The 11,288-nt window shown below is 41.7% G+C and overlaps 1 protein-coding gene across 1 annotated transcript; it reads right to left on the bottom strand.

Annotated features, from left to right (window-relative positions):
- Positions 1-2,933: 2,933 nt before the first annotated feature.
- Positions 2,934-10,096, bottom strand: LOC141153096 (red-sensitive opsin). The gene is made up of 6 exons (XM_073637773.1): positions 9,868-10,096; positions 6,673-6,969; positions 6,040-6,208; positions 5,630-5,795; positions 5,079-5,318; positions 2,934-3,050 (listed from the first exon to the last, which is right to left on the bottom strand). The coding sequence occupies exons 1-6, from the start codon at positions 9,974-9,976 to the stop codon at positions 2,934-2,936; spliced, it is 1,098 nt and encodes a 365-aa protein (XP_073493874.1). The 5' UTR covers positions 9,977-10,096.
- Positions 10,097-11,288: the final 1,192 nt, after the last annotated feature.

Genomic DNA, 11,288 nt, shown 5'->3' on the forward strand with positions numbered 1-11,288 from the left:
CCTATGAGAAACAATGGGAAGAAGTAAAATAGGGGCGTTGAAAAGATTGATAACTGTTAGCAAACTGATGACCCAATAGTTGACTTGACAAATGAGTATATGGAAAGAGCTACTGACTATAGAGGGTATTAATATTGCAGTTGTGGAGATGCCAGGGGGCTTCTGTCCAGGGAATGTTTTGGCTCCGTGTTAAACACTTAAAACTAATTGAATTTTCCCAAAAAAAAATTACAGCTAATTTATTTTGAGATAAATTCCTTTTTTTTTAAAGATAAATTAAAATTTGGTTTATTTTTTTATGTTAAAAACATAAAAGAAACAAAACAGGAGATGAGGACAGAAAACCAGAGAAACACAGGACACGTTGGAATAAATCAATCCACAAACAAAATTGATGAAGAATATCAGATCTATTTGCAGGATAAATTCCAACATCAAAAGGTATAATTCATTATCGGACATTTTGTGGTTTTCCTGGTGCGTCCTGCACACCAACATTTCATTGGACCAAAAATTATTGTCGCAATGAGATTTTTTTATTGTCCAAGGCTAGGAAAAAGGATCTGCTGTGCTGTAAGAAATAGCGCCACATTTGTCTAGGGGCAGTGTCTGGTATTGCAGTTTAGCCTCCTTTCACTTGAATGTGGATAGGCTGCAATACCATTAATAGCCTCTGAACAGATGTGGCGCTCTGAATGGAAAATTGAACACCCTTTTATTTAGAATTCCCATTGATCAGTTTATGGTCGCATCCATCTCATTGCTTTTGGGTTACAATTCAGCCTCTAAAAAGCCATAGGAGGAGGATATGATAAAGAAAGCAGAATAGGAGTGACACAGCTGGTCTTCATCAGAAAGTAGGGATCCAGCATAGTCATCTACCCAGGGGTAGTCCTGTTATTAGGCACCTGCATGGACGTCACACTACTTGAAAAAGATGATTAATTGGAGAAAACCTTAATTAATTGAATCTTTACAATCGCAATTTATTTTTCTATCGTGTCTACCAAGGAAGTATAGGAGATACTCTTCACCTTGATTTTATTATTCATTCTGAATATTAACCACAATGATTATAAATGCATAACACATGACCCAACATGATGTTCTAGAGAATATATTACATCATTTATGAATACATCTATCCTATGATGTCATCAGAATTTTGGGATAATTCCACATACAAGTTCTGATTCTTGACCCATCAAACTGAAATATTGCATTGCAAAGCGCCCAACTTAAAAATCAGTGAAACTACAGTTTCTGAGTCCCAGATCTTATCTTCTTGAGGTCCTTGGATTAGAACATGGCTGCAAAAAGCAAGAGCCACATTGTCAGTTTGAACCAGTATGGAATATTTATGGAATATAGAAAGTATGTGCTATAATTGTCTGATAGGTGTCAATTCCACATCCAGGATTCCAATCTTTGAGGTGACTAGGGGTCTTCTTCTCCCCCCATTCAGAGACCATACATGCATGTTACCTTCTCCATTGTAGTTGTGAGTTGCTAAACTGCAGAATGTTTCACTATTCCCAATGAGGATAGCCTCGGCCGTTTCGCCACCTAATTCGCTCCACACAGGGATCGAAATATCCCCATTCTGTTGATATTGGAGATGGCTATACAGTGCAACCTCAGTGATTACTCCAAACATATACTGATGGTGAATTTAGATTATGAGCCCCAATGGGGACAGTGTTGACAATGTCTGCAAAGCGCTGCGGAATATGTTGGCGCTATATGAGCAAGTAAAATAATAAATACCTGTACTTGCTCCTGTTCTCTGTAATATAGAATATACATGTGAGCAGTCATCAGACATGGGCAACAATGTCTGTGACCAGGGCACCAGGGCAGCACAGAGCAGCATTGCCGGCCCCCAATGTGGCCCTCGGACTGCAAGTTTTGCACCCTCGAATTAGGAAAACCATCATACATTGTTCTCATTACACTCTTCTCTGTTTAGACTGGAGACTTTTGTTAGCAAATTCCACCGATTTCAGTAGGATCCCCTACAATATTAGGTCTATAGTCAACAGCAGACTTTATCCAGTGTCTGCTATTAGGGTAAATATGGATCAGACCAATGGCGGACACAGGCAGAAAAGGGCAAGAACAGTATATGGGCTCTTTGTAGACCAATCGTTGCTGTTTTGGAGATGAAAGTGGACCCCTTTAGCTCTTGGGCACCTGTGCGGTTGCATAGGTTGTACCAATGATATGTCCGCCCATGGACCAGACAGGTTGAAAGCCATTATGCCCAGTCCTATTTTTCCTGCTCTTTTATTAGCAGAAATCTCACATGGATGAGTCAGGGGAGGTTTCTCGCTTTGACTATCTTAAACAGTTGGCCAACTATAGACCACAACCTCTTCAAGATGCTTATTCCAAGAGGAGACCAAGATCATCATAACCTACCTTGCTGCAGGTTTTCCATTACCAGGACTTAGTTGTGAAGAACTGGTAGAAAACCTCATTTACCTTAACTTTTGATAAAGCCTACAAAAAATCCCAAAGTCAACCTGCCACATTATCGGCCAAACTTACTGTCAAATACGTTGCCCCCTGTATCCACCTCACCCATCACTGAATTCACCTTGTCCTTAGAGAAGTTGCACATTCGCAGACAACAGAGTTCATTCGTGAAACAGTAGTTCTAACTAGGAGACCCCACTGAATATCCAAGAATGTGCGTTATATGGACAGTCCTGCTGTCTGCAAAATATTTCATTGCATATTTTTTTTAATAGGTAACTTTCAGGCTAGTTACAAGATTTCAAGATAATAGTGTGCCAACCAATATACAGTGAAAACGGGCAAGCAATGCATGCGAAAAACTGGAGACAAAAAGTCACAGCGGCTCCTGCAAATGAATATTTACAATATGTGCAGACCATAGGAAGAAGCTCGGAAGACGGGTTCCCCGATGTTTATGCAGGTGACACAGAAGAGTTGGAGACCGAGGAGACTTCTGTTCGGGATGTGCTGGACACTTCTGAGCCATCATCAACCTTCTTGCCAAATAGTTGGTAGATAGCGTTCCGGAACTGTAAAATAAAAACATAAACACTAAAAGACTTCATAGATCCAGTACGGGAGCACAATGACTTACTAAGAGTCTGTGTTATGTGCCGATACACGTGTAGGTACTCCATGTGCTGTCATATGGTGACACTTTATTACTGCCTAGAAGAGAGGTTTCTAACGGAGACACTTCTATCTTGTAAAATGCTTGTGTGGCACCCCAGGGGTCTGGTTTCCACAGTAACAGCAATGTTATGTCTGAGAGCAGGTGGGAGGTCTCTTGGTCAGGGATCCTATGCATGCCACACCTCCTGCCCAGTCCTGGGAGGGGAAGAACTTCCCCTATATAAACCTGGGGCTGAGGCAGGGTTGGAGAGTTCAGAGGGAGAGTGCAGCCAGGAGGGCTGACAGGGAGCTGTGGCTCCGGCTGGGCCCAGCTCCTGGGCCATGCCAGAAGTAGAGACAGAGAAGAGAAGCAGCTATGGGAAGAAACAACAGGAGCTCTGTGGGAGCAGTGCTACAAGGAGTCAGGGGCTGGCAGCTGCAGAGCTCGCCCTGACTGAGAAGTTATCACCGGACCCGGAGTCCGAGGCTGTGGGGACTAATCCTTACCCAGCAGCAGAAACCGACCGGCAGGGGATTGCAGGTCCTCTGGCCCAGAAACCCGAAGGCACGGTCACACGCGTGGGACCAGCACCGCCATCGTGGAGCGGAAGCCATTAGAAGGCCCCGAGTCACCGGCCATACGGGTGAGCACCACACGGTACACTCAGGGACGTGGGCTACTTTTACCCGCCTCTAGCAAGGTAGCCAGAAGAGTACAGTTAGCTGGGAAGGCCTACAACTCCGCCTGGCCAGGGGAGATCCCATCTGCTCAAGGACTGACCAGGCCCCGATCGCTAGCAAGTACTCCGGGAGGGTCTATCTTTGTCACCAGTAAAGACCCTGAACTACACGCATCGTCTCTGAGTGGTTCCTGCTACCCCCATCATCCACTTCGGCTGCCCTGAGGCCATACCCCTCCCGTTGGGGGTTATACCATCCCCGCTGCACCATCCTTCCACCGGCCTCAGCGGTCTGCCCTGCAGCGGCAGCTCCAAAGCTGCATTCAACGGGTGGCGTAGTCATCCAACATCTACTGCTAATAGACTCGCCACTTAGTTTGACTCCCTGGGCACGGACCGGGTCACCGCCACGAGACTACTACCCCCATCTGATCCGGCTCCGGGTAAGCCCCCGTGCACGCGATGCCGCACGACACAGAAGGCCCAGGGGCGCGTCACTTGTAATGGAGGATGCCATCATTTCATTTCATTTCATTGCAGACTCTTACCAAATCAGGAGTAGGAAATATAGATCCGTACAGCAACGATCCATAATAATATATGCATGAAGCCTAGGAATTGTGTCTCTATTGACTATCATGGATGGTAGCTACTGGTAAACACTTACTTCAACTTTTACTGCAAATTTAAATAACATTTTTCACCACTAGTGATTACAAATACTTTCCTTGGACACTTAGATAACACTGCCCCTAATCTGTCAGATATAGCAAATTTAATCTTGGAGATCTTGGAGGAAAACATATTCCAAAGACTGAAAACTCAATGTTTTACACCTGCTAATCAATGGGCAGCACGGTGGCTCAGTGGTTAGCACTGGAGTCCTGGGTTCAAATCCCACCAAGGACGACATCTGCAACGAGTTTGTATGTTCTCCCCGTGTTTGTGGGGGTTTCCTCCGGGTTCTCCGGTTTCCTCCCACACTCCAAAGACACACTGATAGGGAATTTAGAAAGTGAGTCCCAATGGGGACAGTTCCGATAATGTTCGTAAAGCGCTGTGGAATATGGTGACACTATATAAGCAAGTGTAATAAATGATAGGTGGTCTTCTGATTTTATCTTCTGACCCAGTGTAGTACTAAAAAATATTAATCGAAATATGAATATGCTTGACATAGCCCCATGAAAAGCTCAGAAGGTAAAGTGACTATTCTATTTCTCCTTAACAAGCTTTACTAGGAAAACAGTAAATCATTCGACCAACCTGTCTGTTCATGAAGACATAGATAATTGGGTTGTAAATGGTGGCACTCTTAGCAAAAAATGCAGGCAATGAGGCAGCCAGAGGATGAAAACTGTAGCCTGGATTGGCAGCAGCAAAGCAAGCAAAAATTGTATATGGTCCCCAGCAAAAGCAATAAGCAATGATCATCACAACCACCATTCTGGAAACCTCACGCTCAGCTTTCTGAGTGGATTCTGACTCCTTCTGCTGCTGTGCAACCTGAAAAATTAAAAATATTTATACAAATAGTTATAAAATGCTTATAAAAATGCAATTCTGTCCTCATCAACTTTAGAAAGTGGAGGAAGTTCAGACACATATAGTGCTGGAGGAATGGTGATAAAGAAGAACCACCCACTCAAAATAAGTGGGTGGCAAGTTATGGAGCGTGAGAATCAGGATATTCCTTATATATATTACACTGATATGTGCACCAAAATCAGTTTTATTGTGTTGTGGAAGATGAAGGCAACAAGACCATGGTATTCTACAGGTTTTGTAAAGGTTTTAGTTGACACATCATCACTCACCTTACGAATGGCCAACCATACAGCTATGTAAAAGAGGATGATGAGAGTCAGGGGAAGAAAGCAACAGGTTATCATGAGCACCAGCATGTAAGACTGGACTCCAGGGTCACTATTGCCACTGAACACATCCGGACCACAAGAGGTCTTCAAGCCATGGGGCCAGTACCTATAGGTAGAAGGTAGAATAAACGGATGAGACTATAAAGCCAGTCCTTCATGGTCAAGGTAAGTCTATAACTACATGTAATCTATGACAACAGACAATGTTTCCATGCTGCAATATCTCATTGTGTCATGGGCTTTCATATGTATTGCATTCATCAGTACGGGTGGTTATGATAGGATCTTATGAGGACATCAACGTCTATCAATCTGCAATTGCAAAAACTGTGACATTTTGTTGAACTTACCTGCTCCAACCAAATATTGGTGGCGCACACCAGACAGCTGCCCAAACCCAGGAGAAGATGATGCCACCAGCAGCTAATTTTCCATCAAACTTAATGTTTCCGAAGGGTTTGCAGACCACAAACCATCGCTCCCAAGCAATTACTGTTAAGGACCAGAGAGCGGTAATTCCTGTAGACAATATTCATATAGCCATTAAGAGAATAAATAAAAAATAAATGTATATGTATGTTCAAAAGAGAACATGGTCCATCATGGATGCTGCATGGAAACTGAAAACTGGAAAAAAAATGAGGCTTCTCATATAGAAAAGGAAATAGATTCTCAGCCTCTGGTGGTGGCTCAACATCCAATAAGATTGGATGTTGAAATACAAGACACCGGATCCTTTTTCCCCCAAGTATCATTGGTTGGGGGAAAGTCGAGGAGGTCTTGTCCAAAAATAAGTCCTAATTTAGCCTTGCCTAATTTAGTCTTGCATCTCCTAGAAAGATAATAATATAGACTTACTTGCTACCCCATCCTATGCTATCACCCCCATGTCTCTGGATGACCGATCATAATTTCAACCTGCATCATGTAGTACATATACCTCCACATGCTAAAGCCCATCTAGTGTAGTGATCATGACTTACCACAAACTGAAACAGTATAGCCTTCGATAACGCATAGTGGATGGCCAAGGACGAAGTAGCCAAAAATCTGGTTGAAGACACTAATGGTGCTAGCAATAAGTGTCTCCCCAATATCAGCAAAAGCTAAGTTCACCAGGATCCAGTTCAAGGGGTGCCGAAGCTTTTTAAATTTTAATGTAGCTACTATGACCAGACCATTTGTGAAAATAGAAGCTCCTACTACAAATACCATCCAGAGGGTTGTGATGTTATAAACCCATCGAGGTGCAATGTGGTAATTTGGACCTTCAAATGGACCTAGAAATGGTTAAAAAAAAAAGAAACAAAAATTAGGTTCAGTTTACAATAAATCTATTAAATTACGTTAATCTTCCAGCCAGAGCCGGGTTCATTTATCTCTTCTAGTTAGTTCACCATTTGTGAAGAACACAATAGCTATGACTTTGACTTATTCATGGGCTCCTGGACTGGGATTAGTGGCATCACTTGATGACATGAGACACTTATTAATCTAATGACTCTTGTGTCAACAGCTGCGAACGGAGCAGAAAGTAATCCGCTCGGCTGACAGCTTCAAGGACATCTCCACCTTTTCCGGAGATTACTGCACGCTCATAATAAGATACCAGCTAAGAACCAAGGTGCCCATGGATTTGACGACACACGAAGTAGAATCTCTTCAAAAGGCCACCCATCCAAGAAAGTGACCGCTTATCTAGACTAAATTTCCAGTGACAATTTTCAGTTCAGTTATATACTATGTATCCTGGTCATGTTATTTTACACAACCACGCCTCTAGAATGGGGGCGCACAACCTACAGACCAGGTGACGTGCCACCCATAATACCATTTTCTATGGCACCCAACCATCTGGTCACAGACATAATTGTCTGTGTCCGGTGGCTGCTCTGATATCTTTTACATGTCGGGGAGAAGAGGAAGAAGAGTAGCAGTGCGCAGGTGGGAGTAGGGTGAGATCTGGGATCCCCATATATCGGCAGAAGGACCCCCTACGTGGCTCCTCAGTAGACAGTAGATAAATGAAGAGAGTTTGCCATGCTATGTTCATACAGCATGCATCGTTTCTTCATTTCTGCAGTGTGAACAGGGGAACAACCCTCGTTCTCCCAATAGCCAGGCATTCTGAAAGTTGAGCTACCACCTATCTTACGTTTATGGCATATACGTTCAATATACCATAAAAATGTAACATAGCAATACTGCTTTATTGCGGTCCTTGGTACTGTTTTTTTTTTCTCCATAACTTATATGCACGTATTTTTGGCTTAAAAACATTTTAGTAATTGGTTTATCATTAAAATATTTTCACCATTTACCTTCTTTTCTGGCTGCAAAATGAGTTTATTGAGAATCTGTCCGCACACCTACTCTGAAACTCCAATGGTAAAGTTTCTAACTCTTATCTGTATGGTTTTTTTTGCTCCTCTCAGCTGATTCGTGATCACAGACCACATCAAAGTTGAACATATAAGAATACAAAGGGCTGTAAAAGCCAGACGGTGCAAACTTTTTAATGAAACATAATGGCAAAAATGATTTCTAGCCCCAAATACATGCATTTAAGTAAAAGAAAATGTCTCCTGATAGGAACAAACCATTTAAGTCTGATAGTGTGGCCCTTGAACTAGAAAAAGCTATTTTTCCATGCAACTTTGGGTAGTCATCTTAATTATTACATGGCATGGGACCAACACCAAAAATTGAATATATTTTACAAAAATATATTCTAAAATCAACAATATACTGTAAGATTTACAAACTCAACCCAAAGCTTCAAAATTGAGATGGACTGAACTGAAGCCAAGCATACCACCATTCAGTACAGAGCTCTGCTATCTCTAGCAGTCCCAGAGACAATGGACGGAGTGGCCCAACAGTCCCAGAGACAATGGACGGAGCGGCCCAACAGTCCCAGAGACAATGGACGGAGCGGCCCAACAGTCCCAGAGACAATGGACGGAGCGGCCATCGCTCCATTCAATAAGGGCACTTCAGAGCCCTGTTCTTGAGGACTTGCTAAGTTGGGACAACCCCTTCAAGAAAAGGAAATCTGTGATCACTAACTGTTCCATATGAGGTCCAGCTACGTATATGTTCTTGTTATGGAACTGCAGTCAGACCAGGTTTTAGAAAAGTTAGAACTTTTGCTCTAAAGGTCATCTTCAACCGAGACTTTGAGTTCAACTCCACAATGTGATCCCCTGGTAATTTCAGTATCATGGATATGTGTGAACTGTTATGGTGGTATCTGCTTGTAGGTCACAGTTAAGAATTTTAAGAGTTGTACACTAAAGATAAGTCATCACCTATATTCAGAATAATTTATAAATCGGTGGGAGTCCGACCGCGGGGGAACTGTAACGATTGGCAGAACAGAGCACTTTTATCCCCGTTAGAATGAAGCGGCAGTGTGCATGTGCGAACAACACTCCATTCATTCTCTATGGGACTTCCTGAAAAAGCCAAGCGCAGCGCTGGACAGCCCCATAGGGATTGAATTGAGCGGCGGTCAAGCATTCACACTGTCGCTCCTTTTTAACGGCAATAAAAGTACAAATCTAGTAGCCGGATCCCCACCGATCAATAAACAATCTCTGGACAACCCCTTTAAAACAAATTAACTTTCTCAATTGACAGCCAGATATATAGTCATAGCTCAACTTGACCAAAAAAAACCTAATTATTTCACCTTATATATGGCTTTGGTAATTGATGTCCTTACTTACAGCTTATTATATCAGTATGACATTTTCATTGTCTGGTCTATAAATAATCAGTAGGAGAACAATTCTTCAATAACTAAAAATGGATCCACTAAGCTTTTTCCATAACACGTACTGTACATCCAATTTTACCATTGGAAAACCGATTGTGCTGATCGATTTTGAGAGTTTTCTCCACATCTTGTCTATTTTACAAGATTACAACATATTTGCAGAGCTGTGTAACTTTATAAATGTGGCTAATCTCATATGCACCTCAACATTACCTTACCAAACTTCTACAATGTAAACAATGATCAGCTAAAAAGCCAACACTCAATAAGTGGCAAAATTTTCGGTATGTCCATAATTATGGTTTTGGATAGCAACTAAAGTTTTACAAATGATTAAAAAGTAGAGTAAAAAAAATGATACCGTAACTATTACCGATAGATGGTATGGACTACTCACCCCTTGTGTTGTTGCTGTTTGTGTACGTAAAGATACTACTTCTGGTGGAGTCTTCCTCATCATGCTTTCTCCGGGCAGCATATACTGCTTCATTCCATGATACAGCCATGCCCTATGTATCCTTCTCACACCAGATTCTCCTTTATCTTTGATCTAGCTTTGGTTCTTTTACTCTTCTCCTTCTATTTCCTTAAGTTCTTTCCTCCTTTGCTCACTAAACCTTCTGTCACTTAGTTGGGTGATTGGGTGACCTCTCTCCAGTTATATACCGAGCTGAGATGGATTAGCCTAGACACTCACAGACCAGCTCAAGCCCCCTTAAACTTTTTATCTCTTAATTGGCATATGAGTTTTAACTTCACTCCCCCCTTCCTTTCCCACATTCAATCTTTACGACTCCGTCTTGTGGGCTTACGTCACTTGAGCAGGTTAAGGATGACTTTTCTGGACACATTGGGTGACAGGATAAGAGCTTGCTTAAATGAAAGAGAGAGAGAGAGAGAAGGAAGGGAATGGCTTGGGCTTTCTTAGCAACCAAATCCTATCTCATCTTCTCCATGTCTGTCCATTTGCTAATACCCTTCACTTTGTGAAATTGGGGTCACTGTGTTAATTAGGGGAAGTGAAAATTGAGCATAAAATAGAAATCAAGACATAAGACCTAATGAACCTTTATCTCCGAAACGTTTTTTTTCTTTAAGTACATACCATTGTGTAATTGATCACTGTCTAATTAATCAAAGGTGAAACTACAAGACACATTCAGGGAAAGTTTTGAGGGCCACGTGATTTTTGTCGTACTATCTGTTCCCAAGATTTACATGTCTGATACAACAAGTCAAAGAAGTATGGCCAACATGTCTGGCAATCGGTTCAAAGAACATTTTTTGTATCGATAGTTTTGTAAGAAAATCGAGCAGACTACCACAATTGCGAGGTGCTACAGATTAAGTCCAGACTTCGGATTTACTTTTTCTGGGACTGTGGTGCCACTTTCTTGACTGAGGATTATGGCTTTAAGATGAGCAGATATAATGTGAAGCCTAGTTAGATGCCCTACATATGCTGAAAATAGGACAACCCAGTCTAAATCTAAATCAATTAACTATTTTCCGGTGAAGACAGGAACTGATTGTGTTCTTTTTTTTTCTCTAAAAAGTTATTTAGGAATAATGTTTTAATGTTTCTTTCTTTCGACATTGTTGGTATACTTTTTTTCCCCCAAACTATCAAATTTTTTTTTATAGAAATTACCATTAAAGAAAGATTAATGTCTCTCGTATCGAGTAGGGTTCCAAAATAATTTTTGTTTTTTTACCTATTAAGTTGTAAAGTAAAAATTAGCCCAACCAAAAATTCGGATGCGAGCAGAAGCCATGATTTTTTGTTGTCCTTGAGTAAAATAACAGGTTTCATATAAG

This window comes from Phyllobates terribilis, unplaced genomic scaffold (assembly GCF_046119375.1).
Source record: "Phyllobates terribilis strain yellow unplaced genomic scaffold, ASM4611937v1 Scaffold_7__3_contigs__length_470593459, whole genome shotgun sequence".
Taxonomy (NCBI): domain Eukaryota; kingdom Metazoa; phylum Chordata; class Amphibia; order Anura; family Dendrobatidae; genus Phyllobates; species Phyllobates terribilis.

What these genes read in the sequence shown, in the direction of transcription:
- LOC141153096 (XM_073637773.1), bottom strand. Translation starts at nt 9,976, where the DNA reads ATGGCTGTATCATGGAATGAAGCAGTATATGCTGCCCGGAGAAAGCAT. An exon ending in AAACAGCAACAACACAAGGG is followed by an intron (nt 6,970 to 9,867) that starts GTGAGTAGTCCA and finishes AACCATTTCTAG; the next exon opens with GTCCATTTGAAGGTCCAAAT. An exon ending in TATGGTTGGCCATTCGTAAG is followed by an intron (nt 5,319 to 5,629) that starts GTGAGTGATGAT and finishes TTAATTTTTCAG; the next exon opens with GTTGCACAGCAGCAGAAGGA.